Genomic DNA, 15417 nt, shown 5'->3' on the forward strand with positions numbered 1-15417 from the left:
AGCGAAATGGTAAAATTATTTCTTAGCAGTATTTAAAAATGGAATCTGTATTCAGTTAAATTTGTTCTCTGCCCTGGCTTCTTTGGGTCATGATCCTAAAAATCCAAGAAACCTCAAAATAATCAGGACCAGCTCAGTTCATGATAGAGATACTGGAAAGAAAGAAATTGTATATTCAACGTATCTGGTGACACCACATTTCTGAGCTAGTGTTCAGAAGGTTTTTGTGGTTGTCTGTGAAGCAGTATTAAGACAGCAGGAGTTATGAACTCATCAACGACATCCATCTGTACTACAGGGCACACTAGAAAACGTGGCCATTAGAAACATACACCAGTGGTGCCTCTAAATATGGCTGAGAAATGCCCTTAGCTAGAAAGGAGAAATTGACAATGAGACCAGTGTTGGACAGGAGTTCAGGTAAGGTTATCTGTTTTGCAAAGCACTAGTAAAATGCTTCAAGATTATAAAACTGAATACTGAAGCAAAATGATTCAGTGTTACAATGGAGTTACTCATGCTCAAAAACACCAAGCTGTACAGCCTGACCTCACTGCTGGGCAAGTGGATGGTGGCCAGGCACGTCTATTCAGTCCAGACAAGCTAAATGCAGCCCACACAGACCAGCACACTTTGTTCACAAGCACACAACAACAAACAATGCCTAGCACATGGCTTGGAACAAATATACTAATTCCAAACAACTGCCAGGAAAGGAGAAACTGCAATTACTATTCAGTGACTTCAGTGGGACAGGGCACAGACAAGCCACCACACATTTGCAAAAGTGGGCTCCAAGTCCAATTCCAGAGTATTTTGAACTTAAATAAAAAGTTAAAGAATTACATGAGACTGCACAAAGCATGACTCATGAATCAATACTACACCTTGTCTGCAACACTTCCAAACTCTCTGGCACTACCTAAAAGTGCTTTACAAAGAGCTGTGCAAAAAGAACTGCAAATCCCTCCTCACACCTAGGCTAAGTAATGTTTTTAAATACCAGGACAGCATCTGAGTTTAACTGCAACAGATACAGCTAATGGATTAATTCTGCTTTTCTTTTCCCTGGAAGATTAATCTTCCAAATTGCATTAAGTGCATGCTTATAGGGTTATTTTAACGTGGGTGCCTCCAAGCTTCTAAACCAGAGAATAAAATTCATTGTTCTGATTCGCAAGCAGTCTCTAGTCTATCACCAGGTCCAGGTTAGCAAAACACAGCCTCATTTATAAGAATTTGTATCACCACCCTCAAAGCCAAGTAAGTTGCTGTAGAAAGGCATTTTGAGCACATCTGTTCAGACCAATAAGGTACAGGTAAAAAATGAAGAAACCCTCACACCTCCATCATGTCAGCCCCATGACTCACGTCTAGTAAAAGGTAAAGCAGATACAACACCCCTTTTTAATACATAAAATAAGCACAGGACCTTACTCTGCTATTAGTTATTCCCACGTAAATCAGGAATGTGGCTACTAAAGGAAGTCTATTTATAGGGGTATAGACCAGATACAAAAAAAAAACCAGTACATACAGTGCCGGATTTTAAAAAAGCTCTATCAAAATTGACCCCCTTCATTGTACTACAGCACACACTCCTGAATTCACCATGAATGTGCTAAGTACAAGTTATTCCCTGAGGTGACCCTGCCCATGGCAGGGGGGCTGGAACTAGATGATCTTAAGGTGCTTTCCAACCCTAACTATTCTATGATTCTATGATTTGCACTCTTCTAACACTGATACAAATTTGAAATGTGGCCTTCTCTGTACCCACAAGTAATGCCATATGCACTGTATCAGTCTAGGTGAAAGTAGGATCTGCTCCCCTTTCTTTTTATTAAAACAACTGGTTATCCAATATTACTGAGTCAGAGCAGTCCATGTTCCTCAAGTCAGTATTCAAAGCTGTAAAAAGAGTTATATTTTATAGAAAAAAAAACTTATATCTTTTGAAAAGAAAGTAGGGTTGAAATCAAGAATCATGAACTCCTGAAATTCAAAGATGGTTTTGTTTGATGAAAAAACCCTTAGATTTGGGTTTTCCTAACTTTTATAACACAGGTTTAGCTTTCCTCTTGAAAGCTCCTCCACGTTAGGTTATCTCCCTTCTAAACACCAACTTGCATTTCCACTGGTAACATGGTTAAAACTGCAAAACCATTTACTGATGACAGGATTTTGACTTTGATGAACACACTGATCAGGAGACGGGCAATGTTTCACATTTAATGTACTAAAATTTAGATAACATTATTATTGCTTTGCTATAAGCCCCCCAAACATGAAATCAAGATTTTTCACACCAAAACAAAGCACATCTACTTTACAGAGAAAAAAAATCCACTGTATCTGTCATACACTCCTTATGCATATAAATATATACAAAAAGTGGATCCAGGCACTCTGAACTTATCTGCCCAATAAAATATCACAACAGATCTCTTCTTGAAGTTGTCTTCTGCAGCACATATTGAATCTAGATGTTTCACCTAGAGATTTTGAGACAAAGCTAAGGAACCTAATTTATCATTTACAGTATTTGGAAAGTTGAAAAATTACAAGCTGTGTGGGTTGTAGGGTGCAATCAAGGCAGTCTTCATAAAAAGTCAGAGCAACGCTGGTACTCATTCCATCAACCTGGAAAATGGTTGGAAAAAATTCAAAACCAGCTGTTTTATAGTTGAGTCAATCTGGTTTCCAGGGAAGATGGACTGCTCTCAAATGATTCACTATGTAGTGCACAGCAGTAAAAAAGAACGGAAAATTAGCATGGATTTATCTTTGCGACTGATTCCTTGAAAACTCTTGGGATTAACATACTCAATTACAAACCCAAAAAACAAGAAGTCAATCATGGATGAAAGTTGGCAAGACCAGCCTATATGCGATTCTCAATTTCTTCAGACAACAGGGGGTTGAAATATGGAATAAATTGTCAGTGGTAGCAATATAAACTAGGCACTGTAAATCAGCCAGAAACAATTAGGATATATTTTTAAGAACAAAAAGAAAAGCACTATCTGGACAATTTTGGATTAGCTTGGCCAGCTGTATTTTATGACATTCCAAGAAGTTTGGCAGGCTTTTTGCTGGATCTGTTTTCTTTAAATATTGCTACTAAAGAATGTGTTCTTGAATTGGAGCCTATGATTAGCCTTTCTGGAGGGTGGGAAGGGGGTAATGATCTGTGCTGCCCTAGGTCTTCTGCATCTTAAACCTGTGTACAAGGCTGATAAGAAGCAGTAGAAGAGAAAAATAAGCACACATGTAAGACCTGGTTTTCCAAAAATCAAGAGATGGTAGTGAGTTTCACACACTTTGCTCCTCACACTGTCACTACCAAGCTTTCCAGGTCTGCACTGTTCCAGGTTCTGCACTGTAACTTCCATAAATATGCTGCGCTTCTTGAACTTTTTAACATTACCTAAGCCAAGGGATGTGGATTCCTCTCTTTTTACATGCTTGAAAAACAAATAAATAAATAATATACTAATAATGCTGTTGCTTCAGACAGGTGAAAGTCTCTGGCAGGTCCTGTAACACACCTGACAGTCCCATACTGCTTCCCATAACCCCAGAGCATCCATAAAGGCCACCTACATAGACTCCCGATAGGCTTCTCTCAGGCACATATGTTTACACCTGATATCAATTTCAGGACACTCAATCCTACCTTTTGCCTATGTAAAAGCTCCTGCCCACAGAGAGTAAGAAGGGTGCTTATTCAGAATATGCATACAGCTTATGAGAATTCAAAAGCCACGTTTCCAAACTATGAAATAGAAATCACACACACCACACCAACTGAGTATATGCACACAGAACTAATGACTATTAAATGCCTACTGGCATCTCAAGCACTTGAAAAGGCAACTGAATAATTGGAATACGTAAGCATGACAAGACAGCTAGCTGCCTGTATTACTGTCATGCCTGTTACAGAATTTTACAACCTTTTTATTCTTAATGCTAAAAGAAACTTCCCTTATCTTTTAACAAAGTTGCTATTTATGACAATAGTTACTGCGCTCCAGTCCTCAACTCAGTGCAAAAATCCCCATGCTTAAGGTTTTCTATTGCCTGGCTGGACCCTCGGAGTTGCAAAGTCAATTGGAAACAGAAAGCACAGGGATGTAGGTAAAGTCAGATTACATAAATCAGGGATAAGCACACAGAAGCATTACGGCTGTATATATTTTAGTATCAGATCAGATACACTCAATTCTGCAAGCCATTTGGATAAGAGGGTTAAAATTCCCATGTCTGCTTTCTGTATTTTTAAACTGTGCTTCACAGGAAAGCACAAAAATAGGAAAAAACAACTGAAAGGTCTCATGCAGCAACAATTCACATTTGCTTTCACAGCTCGTGCTGTTGGCTAGTCTGACATGCTGACCACTAAGACCACGTGGAACACTTCACAGCACTCACTGCCAGACCCAATGGATTCACAAAAACCAAGATTTATTTAAAAACATATTTATCTAGGCATTATATTTACTCAGAGCTTTTAAGACTTGAAAATTCAGCTCTGAAAGAGAAACTATGATCCTGGTGTTTTGTTCTTTAGTACGTTTATCTTACTTGTTTAACAGTGCTCACATATAACACTTCCCTCTCAGCCTCCACAAAGAAACAGCTTTCCAGTCTGGGCTTACAATTTATCTCTTGATTTTTAAAGCAGAAAAGGAAATAATGCAGTGTTAGGATATGTACATTATACTCTCCCCTTCCCACTTGCTATATAATTTTCTGTCATGGCCCTACACTACAAGACCTTGACACAGAGGCCATCTATTTTCCTCCCCTCAACTCATTCTGGTATGCATAATAAAGGAACACTTACTATTAAGTACATTTCAGACAACATATTCCAGTTTGTCTGAAAGTACTGAGCACACTTTTGCTTCACACTGAGCTGGCCTGAAAGCCATCTTCCATGCTACTGTTTCAACACAACCATCCCAAACACCCTGAACTCTTACCTGTTATTTCTGATACTGCCTTTGATCTTGCTGTGTTTTTACTTCTCTAGGCATGACACGAAAGCAACATTCCTGTATTCTTTTACATTTGAAATCGGCTATATTTCAAAGCTCTGATGTCATCAGGACAACTTTATATCATCTCCAGTGAAATATATCTGCTCAACAGATGTGAAACAGATCTTGTGTTTCACTACTCAGTTAAAGCCAGCTATATAAATAATTCTATGAGATGGTGTTTTGTAATGATGCCCAGGTATCTGTCTGTCAAAGCTTTAAAAGCCAAACTGCTGTCAACGACCTTCTGCTTCAGGATGATGCTGAATTATTTGCTTTCCTCAGTAATTACTTCAGTACACAATGTTACTGCAGCCAGACATGGGTAATACAGAATAGACACCAAAAAGGGAGGGATGTATTTGCATTTCATCCCTGCAGCAATGTTAGTAGCTTTCTATAGAGATTCCTTGCCACTGTTAGGCCAGACCCAGCAGGTCCAGTCAGAGGATGGAAGTGGCAGCAACTCATCTATCAATCCCCCTGTGGATGGAAAGGCTTAATTCTGCACCCCTCTGCTGTTAAGTGAGGCCCTAAGTGAAGGAAGCCTAACTTCACACCCTGAAGCACCTTGGCAACAGTGATACACAAGGGATCAAGAATGAGGCTTAGAATCACACCAAAAGGGCTTGGATTTCCAGACACCATTTGTTTTCCTGCTTTTGATTTATATTTCATTGTGCTTTGAATTTTTAAAAATCAAGGGGGGAAATTAAGAGAATAGCAGGAGGAAGATGACAAAGAAATGCAAAAGGAAAGAGAAATCAGGTCAGAGAAAGGGAAGTAACACAGAGTTTTTGGCTGTTAAGCAAAACTAAAATCTTCTCAGACTTCACTGAGCTTCATCACTTTGAAAACTTAAAATTCACCTCCTAAAATATTAGGAAATTCTAAGCAAGAGAGAGGGAAAATACACTCATCTCCATTTCCCCTGTAATAACCCGACTACAAGAACTGTCTTTTACTACATTAGCTCTCTAGCTGCATTAAATTGCCCCAGTATGGGTGCACATTTTACTTATCGCCAAAGGAGCTGGAAACTCAGGTCTTGAGGCCTGTCTCTCCACAAAGAATCAGCCATTGCAGGAATGCAAGTACCAGTCTTCACCCAGCAGCATCTCTTTGGAGTAAAGCCCATGATGCCAGTCACCTGAATATACTTCCCACCAATCCCAAATCCTGTATTTTAATTACCACTTCTCACAGAAGCTGAAGGAAATCTCATTAAATTTAATGTCTCATAGATGCCACAGTTTGGATCTTCCTGGTATCAAGATGAACTAAATGTATCATGGGTTTTAATATACAAATACTAGGATGCTAGAAAAGGAGACAGCAGTATGTTCTTGTCAAGAATTTATAATGGTTTAACTAAATTAAGTTTGATCATAACATATGCTTCTGCAAGCTGTGTCCACATGTTGTGTGCTAAGCCCAAGTACAAGCTCTCATTTCTCTCTGATATTTAGAAAGTATCAGTGAACAAAAATTATGAGCCCAATGCTTCACTGTTGCAAAACTCATTTACATAAGGCTTACTACAGTTATTCCTCAGGTGTTAAAGCTTCATTGAAATAAAACAGATATATTAACAAAAGTATAACTGACAGTCATTCACTGATCTGCTTTTTGATTCAACTCTATAAATATTTACTTAGTACAGTCCTTTAGAAGATTAACTTAGAAAGTAGGTCAAGTTCAAATCCCTGTTTCACTACAATGCTAAAAGAATACTCCCCATACACCATACATTCAAGCAGGAAATACAGGTAAATTTTAAACTTGTCCAGAGCACTGGGAAACAATCAGGAACATACCATATGCACAAGCAACAGTGCAGGAGTGCTGGGCACTCAACTACCATTCTCTCAAGTTGAAGTATTTATTCCCTTGTGGAGCTTCTCTTTCATGAGCATCACCATACCACAAACTGATCAGTGCTCCCAAGTCTCACAACATAAATACAGACAACTCAGCTTTCTTTATATAAAGCTAAGAAAGGAATTAGAGACTTCTTCCCTCACTCCCCTGCATCCTAGGTTACCAAAACTGGTGTCTTTTTGGTTTCCAGGCAATTTGCTTAGTTTTATACAGATTTTAGAGAGGAAGTTTCTTAAGGCCACCTGTAAAGCAAAGTCACCAGGGGAACCAAAGCCAAATTGAGCTCTTCCGATTACTGCATGTCTACAGGAGTTCTTCTGTCACTTCACCTTCCTTAAGGTTTAACCTTTCTCCCAACTTCTATACAGCATGAGCACAGAGAGACAACCAAAGTGCAGGGCTGAAACTTGTTACACATTTCTCCAGTGCTCAGGTGTTAGGTGGAACTGACTCCAACTCTTAGTCATGGGCATCAGGAGACAACAGCTCGTTTGCTCAGTTCAGTGTACAGAAAGAACATAGAATAATACAGTGACAAGAACATCTGATCTCACATTCTTTGTCAGAGCAGACTTGCATTTTATGTATCATATAGTGATATTTCTGGTTAACAGCGTTCCTCCCTATGGCAAGGTGATTAAGCTACCTCAGGCCGGAGGTCACAGAGGCCTTTACCCATCTTCAACACCTCTCACAGGTGCTCACAGGGGCAGAACCGAATTTACTTGTCAGACTCTCAGAATTTACTAGCAGAAATGAAGCAAAGACACACAATGCTGCAATGGATGAGAATGAGGAACTTTCAAAGTTAATTTTCAAATGGAGAAAAGAATCCTAGAAGGCAATCGTGAAGCTGTTGATTTCCTGACCAGTTCAGGGAATACCCCAGCAACTCCCATGCTCAGCAAGAAACCCACTAAAAAAGTTATTTTAAAAATTATTCCTATTTCTTTTGCTCAATAATAATATTACTGACACCACTACCACTTAAAAACCCATACTGAAAACATGAATTATTATCAGCCCAAGTTAAATTAAGGACTCTTTCGGAAAGAAAAACAGAAACCAAATCTTGGATATCTAAGCATGCTAAATTTGTTTCAGATCTGTGAAAGTGGCTTCTACAATAGGAAAAGAACTCAACTGTGAAATCTCAGCAACATGAATGTAAATTTGCAGAGAACCTGGTTAAAGAGTTGGACCACAGCCAAGACCTGGATGCTTAAACTTGAGAAAAAAAGTCAGCTCCTTATCTTATTCCACAAGTCTAACTTAATGTGTAACACTCAACCACCCTGCTCCCACCCACTACAGCCAAACACCCATTTTCATGGCATAGGGTAATTCTCTTGTAGCAAACAGAATAATCCATGTTGAAACAATAAAAGCCAACAGCTAATTCAGAAATAGAGGAAAACTAGAGGAAGTTATTGGAAAATAGTTGTTCTTTAAGAGCCTAAATCATGCGTAAAATATCATCAGACCCTGAGCGAGTCAGGTATAGACACACTGACGATTCACTGCATAGTAAAACATTACTTACCCACTATCCCTGCAATCACAATAACTAGTTGCCTAATTATAAATGCTCTCATTTTCTTATCTGTCAACCTCATTCATGTCTGCTTAATTGCAGAAAGAAACAGAAAACCTCATATATACACATAGACATATAGAAACAAAACTGATGAACAATGTGAAAATTGCTGTACCAAGTGACCACCCCCTTGAGTTCAAGTTCCTCACCTGTTTCTAACAAGGCAACCGCACATAATAAAAATCCCTTCCCTCTCATCCTTCTTAATTCAAGACTATACCCTGAAGCATAAAAACTATACTCCTATCTAAGCAGGCTGAAATGCAATGTATTAATGTTCATAACAGTATGTAGCCTCTTTAAAATCCAGTTTCACTACTTGACATATTCAGGAAATTAATTTTTCAAAACACAGTCACTTACATTTTAAATACTAAATAAGACATCCTAAATCATTTTATAATTTCAGTGGCATCACAGGGCAAAATAATGCCCTCTTTTTCCAAAAAACAAAGTGAAATGAATGTCAAGTCCAGATAAGCTGTGGTCTTTATAATTTGGAAACAGCTGTAGTTTTTGCATGCTTTATTATTTGCTTATAGAGTTCTCCCTGATTCTATTAAAAGGACTTTTGATTTAATTTTGGCCTCAAATTAAAGTTGAGTAAATACGAGCTCTAACTGAAATGTTTCCATGAACACAGAGAAGCTTTCAATAAGAACATTTGCATAGAAGGAATGAACTTCATCTCCAACATCTCATATCCAAGGCTTCATGCACCAAAACCTTCAGTTTTCCTTTTGCAAATATTAAAACATTCAAGTGAATTAACTTAATCTGAGGAAGGAAACAGAATTTTAAGTTGTTAAACATGGAAAAAAAATGTCCCTCTTTTTAGCTCAATCCATTTGGATGAGTTTTGCTTTTTACAAGAGATGATTTGAGCAGTATAGCAGCAGTAAGACAAATCCATTTCATTAGTCTTACCTCAATAATATATAAAACCACATTCTTGTAGAAGCAATACAGTATGCACTTGGTAACTCGATTGTAACTCCAAGCTCCATGGACCAACAACAGCTTCTCCAAGTAGGAAAACTGAAAGAGAGAAAACAAGTTTTTAAGAATATGGAGAACTGTTATAAGCATCTGCTCACAAAAAAAACTAAACAAAATATAACCCTCAGATCAGCTACGAAAGTTGTTCTTCAAGCACAATATTTAAACTGCTCAGCAGAACATACATATAAAAACCCAATACGTCAAATCTTTACAGGAAAAAACTTCTTTTTTTAGCAAAACCTCTGCTTTTTTTTTTTTTTTGTAATATTCTTGACTGGCTTCAAGCTGCAAGATGACTTCAGATGGTATTCCTATCTTGATAGCCAAATCAAGCAAAGTTAACATCATTTAGCCTTGTAGATTGAACATAAATGTGAACTTCTCATTTCATGGTGAAAGAAGATTCCTGTGTTTGAGGGCTTACAAAGTTCAGAATTTCCTTTCTCTGTGTTAAACAAACAGTCTGCTCATTAGAACTGTCTGGAGCTGAAATCAAATGCAAAGTGGGGGAAACACACATCAAAAATAGATGCATAGTCTTTTATAGAGAAGGAATACATACATTAACATTCCCAGCCCACAAAAAACATACTCAGTTGTGTTAACTAAAGCATCCAAAATATTGTATAAAGCAAGAAAGAATATTTGCCAAAAAGGGCAAGTAAATGAATCTTGTAAAAATGACCACATGTTAATGCTAGTCTGAATCACAGCTACAGCTCAGATTCAGCTTGTCAATTCAGCAGTTTTGAAAATGAACTTTTATGGAAGCAGTCTCAGTGCAGCCTAAGAAAAGCATTATTTCCTACTCTTGGCTTTGTCAGTGAATTTTGCTATGGCCTGCAGCATTCTTCTTTTGTCCAATTAGGGACAGCTCAAACTGGTGACTAGATTTACTGTTCAGCACACACATCTGAAGGGTTCTTGGACACTAAGGTGCGACCATCATTTGCTTTCCTTCCTTTTCATGAAGTGACTTGATAGGAAAAGATTGACTTCCTAAATTCAGATTCTAGATCATTTATTTTAACCTAAACATATTTGAAATTGAAAGCTACAATAATGAATCAGGACTGTTGACAGACAGCCTACATGCTCACATGACTTCCAGCAAATCACTCAACCACAAGTCCTGTAACAACAGCCTCTCTCCCATGCATCAGCAACTCAGATCTGTTAGGATATGCCAGCAACAAAAAAGAAGAGAAAAGATTTACAATTCAGTCTCTGCCAAACTTGAGTCAGGGCTGAAAGTGGGACACTCACAAGTTAACCTATTCGACACCTAATGCCTCTGTTCATATGCATCACAGCTACAACTTTCCTCATCAAAATTCACTAACAGAATTCACTAACAAAAAGTATCAGCAGTGATGGGAAACTTGCCACTATATCCTGACAAGTCACCCCAAACACACACCCTAAAAGCTTCTCTCTGCTGAGTTTCATGAATTATGGCTGTAGTCTTCTCTGGAGCTCAAGAGAGGGAAAAATCCTGCCACTTGTTGCTCTCTTGACTGCACTCTCATGAAAATGAGTTTGCTGCATAGCACAGCAAGGGAGATATTAGTAACCTAAATAACACAGTTCTGAGCCTGTTCACACTGGTAAAGAGTCCCATAGCATCCCATCCATTCAATAGCAGGGAATTAAATTTGTTTTTATGCTGGTCACTGAAATGATGGAAATGCACAGCTACTGCTGCATTTGAGCAACTGTAGGGATAGGGCTGTACTGAGACACCACCCTTGTTCGGACACTGCTGTGTTTACTGAGCTTTAAATCAGAAGGGAACATTACAACCATCTGGCCAGCCTACCTGTGAAACAGCTAGAAGTTTTCACAGGCATCTCAGTATCAAGCCCAGCAGAACTTTTCTTTAATATAGAATTTATCCTTTAGATAGATACCCCCACCTTGACTAAAGGATGAGGTGATGCCATATTGTGGGGCAGGGGGAGGTTAAAACAGTGAAAATGCATCCAAATTGCAAGCCAAATTTTCCAAAGAAAACTGAAACATGAATATTTAAGAAAGAAGTTTCCCTAGTTAAGACACCAGATGCTCTCTGGATTAAGATGATAAAGCCTTTCACTGAGGAAAAGTTATTAAATTCTACTACTGTCTCTCCAAACAGTTAGGTCATTTGATTAGGGAATTCTCTAAATATGGATCACTGGTGTCCGATCATTTCAAGGGAAAAGGATGATTCAAACAGATGCTCCTTGCACCTGTGGAAGCTATTTGGAGTAGAGTCAGACACAAGTTGCCTTTTTATTTTTGTTTGGTTTCTGCTTTGATTCTTCCTGGAATCCTGAATGAGCCTATGTAGAGACTTTCTCCTCCATAAGTGCCTACTTCTGGCACCACTGCATTTGAAATACCGTTTGAACATGAGATGCTACATTATAGTGGTAGTCTTAAATTACTCAATAAGAACATACTCTGCCTTCAAGGCATGCACATAAAGTAATGCTTTAGTGGGAGTTATATGTCTTTGCTAAAAGAAATATACCCCACAGAGATCAAGTTTTTCTTTTGAACGCTTTGAAACACACATTACCCTACACTATTAGTCTCCTTTACAGGAGGGATTCCTTTATATGTTTTCTAATCAGCACAAAGCTGATCACAAGAAGTACAGTTCCACAGTGTTTTACTAATTTTTGAAAGTCAAAGTTCTGTGCTGGTGTGACCAGATTTTCCTTCATCTTGAAAGGAGAAGACTCATTTCTATTGTCAGTAACTCCCTGACTGGAATTTAAACCAACAGCAACTTACTTACACATTTTAACACTAAATCCAAAGAGAAGAGATTTTGTTAATGTAAAAACAACACATGAACATGGAACTACTTCTTTAGATTCAACATTATTGCAGCTAACACAAAAGGAACTACGTGTGTAGGGCTCTCTATGGAGACATCTCTCACTGCTAATGCTTACTTATTAAAATGGAAGTAATAAATGATCTGAGGAAGTATAAGTAAAAAGCATTCAATTACGTTATACAGCAGAAGCAAAATACAGTCTACAGAAGTTAAAAATGAGAAAGTCATTACAAGAGACCACGGACTTTATGATTATGGCAGTTCCTATAATGATGTGCATTTGGAATATGTTAGTATTTATTCTAGAATAAGCCCTTGTTACTAATAGCATAAATGTTACTATTTATGCCAGAAACAAACTAAAATTTTCAAGATAAATTTGGTGAAAGGTCTCAGTTACACAAGCTTGAAACCCAAAGCACTTCATCATGCTGCAAAGGACTGCAGCAATACAACACTGCCACTTTGCTTCCCAGCAGGGTTAACACAATAAACATAATGTGTGCAAACAGCAGCATTACCCATGCCTTTTCAAAACCTCACCTTCCACTGAAACCATTAAAAGATTATAATATTTCATATCACTTGGTAGAGCAAATCTGCTTTCACCCTGCCAGAAGGGACCATCAACTGGTGTTCACAGATCCCTGAAGAGACAGCAGCTCATCTCTGCTTCCTGTCTGCTGTTCTTGCCCTGCTATCAGTCTCAAACACAGACAGAACACCTCAGCTGTAAACAGTACTCAGAGGATGTCCAGCAACTGAAGCATCTCCTTCCTTTCTTACATTTATTTTTAAGTCTTTAGTCTACATCCCTGCTTCTTCAGTAAAACAAAAGAGGCTCTAGTCTCCTCTCTAGCTGAAGTAACTGGTGCTGAATTTAATGGGATTAGGTGAAAGCACCCACCCAAAGAACACCCAGAATAACACACCTAGAGTGAAACGCCAGCCAGCTCTAAATGTGTGACCAATTCTTGGGTAAACCATGGGAGTAGGAAGAATTAAAAAAGAAGAGACACACCTTAAAGTAAGAATTTCCAAACAGCCAAACTCTTACACACATGGTTATAACACCTACTCACAGTAAGAGAAAAGGGCTTGCACCAAAGAAGCTTACTGAAGGACCAAGACGTTGTGCAGCTGTCAGAAGGAAACAAACTTTGAGGGGAGGTGGAGCTCTGCTCTGAACAATACAAAATCATAATAATGAATCCCAGAAATACATCCAAGATACTTGTTGCAGACAGCTGTCTCAAAAAGGAAACAAGCAGAGATGCTCCTAGCTTAAGGGCTAGGAGAAGCCACCAAGCCCTATATGGCTGCACAATGTATTTCTGATAACAGGATATGGCAGTTGCTCTTTTTTGCCTCTGACCTGTGCAATGGCGTAATCCGAGCAATTGGTTGCCTGCATGCCCTCATTGCCACTGATGCCCACTCCAACGTGAGCTGTCTGGATCATTCCCACGTCATTGGCACCATCCCCAATGGCAAGTGTTATGGCATTGACGTGTTTCTTGACCATGTCTACTATTTCAGACTTCTGTAGAGGAGACACTCTGAAAAGGAGAGAAAAAGGTGTCAGTTTCTCACATGCTGAGCTATGTGCCTTTCCCCAAAGGACAGCTGTAATCTACATTTAGAAGTAATCAAAGGGCAGTTGCTGGGAAGTTTCTTTATTCAACAGCTAAGCTTCAGAAGCTGTGCCAAACTATTTCAAAAGGAGAAAGTAGCTTTAAAAATAGTTTCACATTTATCTACTCGCTCTTATTTTATGCAAAAGGGACCAGATATGAAAGGTTTTAAAGTTTTGTTTTGCTCTCTCAGCCCCACCTGATGCACTTCAACATAACCAGTGATGTTATACTGGGTGCACTGGAGAAGGGAGTTTCCTCTGTATACAAGTTTATGGATTAGCAGTATAGGCACCTCCCTGTCTGCTGTCAACAGTGCATCTTCATCCAGGAGAAAAAAGATCACAATTACATTCAGAGAGTAAACCAGAGACATTCTCAGTGGTTTGGCAAGAGGAACTGCAGGTTTACCTTATTCCCCCTCCAGTTTACCTCTCCATTTGCCATCTTTCCAATCTCAGACTATGCAGTTAAGATCAAAAAGAGTAAGACCTCTCTCTGATCTCACACTTGCCCTGCACACTGGTGCAGCTCTGATTTCAGTGATGATATTACTCAATTTCAATTCAAAATCAAAAGGCTGACTTAACAACATCTGAGTATTCCTACCAGTTTTATTAGCAATTACATTAACCTGATCATTCCCTCATTATGCATCAGTTCCAATTCAATAAAAATTCATGGAATTCAACAAAGCTCAACTTAGTCTAAATCAGGGAGAAGTGGAAAAATACTCAGGACCAGGTTACAAAATTGGATAAGACACTCAAAATGCCCTTATTTTTTTCCATGGGAAAGATGGATCAGGTTACCAAATCACATGAGGTATTTTGGAAATACCTACATGTACATTAAATATTTCCATTCTAACCCCATCTGTACAAACAACCCTAATTCCTTTCCCCATCAGTTTTAAAGTTCCAAATTATTTCATATTTCCTTAAATAAAGCTTTAGACAAAACTTTTCCACATCTCAAGTCAGCCACATAACACTCAACAAAAAGAATGTAACTGATATCTAGAAGCTTTACTATTGAAATAGGGGGAGAATGGGGAGCTTGGGGAATGGGCGAGACAAAAGGTTTTTTACATGGCATTTTTTCCAGAATCCATATCCTGTGGGAGCAACTTACAGAGCCTTTAATACACCCAGCTGGATTACTGCTGATCAAAAAAAGCAGAGTTGTCTTGTTTAACATTTTGTTTTATGGCCTTGATTTTGTTTAGTGCTGATCACCTCAAAATAACTTGATGAGTAATTGTGGGAGAAAGAGCTCCTAAGAAAAAAATTGCTGGGCTCAAAATCCACACGTGAACTAAAGCACCTGAGCAGTATAGCAGCTGCCCTGTTCCTAAAAGCAGGAAAAAGTTGACTGAGCCATAAAATTTACTTAAAACCATTGGATAGATTTATTAAGCACTCA

General features: G+C 38.5%; 1 protein-coding gene across 4 annotated transcripts in view; it reads right to left on the reverse strand.

The window, feature by feature from the left end:
* Positions 1-15417, reverse strand: part of ATP8A2 (ATPase phospholipid transporting 8A2) — a 279853-nt gene that overhangs the window by 132224 nt on the left and 132212 nt on the right. For all 4 annotated transcript variants that reach the window (XM_031049535.2, XM_013129215.3, XM_031049536.2 and 1 more), the window contains 2 exons: positions 13734-13917; positions 9454-9564 (listed from right to left, as the gene is read on the reverse strand). In XM_031049535.2, the coding sequence (XP_030905395.1) occupies positions 9454-9564; positions 13734-13917 (295 nt within the window). The remainder of the gene's footprint in view (positions 1-9453; positions 9565-13733; positions 13918-15417) is intronic.

The sequence above is a fragment of the Melopsittacus undulatus genome, chromosome 2 (genome assembly GCF_012275295.1).
Source record: "Melopsittacus undulatus isolate bMelUnd1 chromosome 2, bMelUnd1.mat.Z, whole genome shotgun sequence".
Classification (NCBI taxonomy): domain Eukaryota; kingdom Metazoa; phylum Chordata; class Aves; order Psittaciformes; family Psittaculidae; genus Melopsittacus; species Melopsittacus undulatus.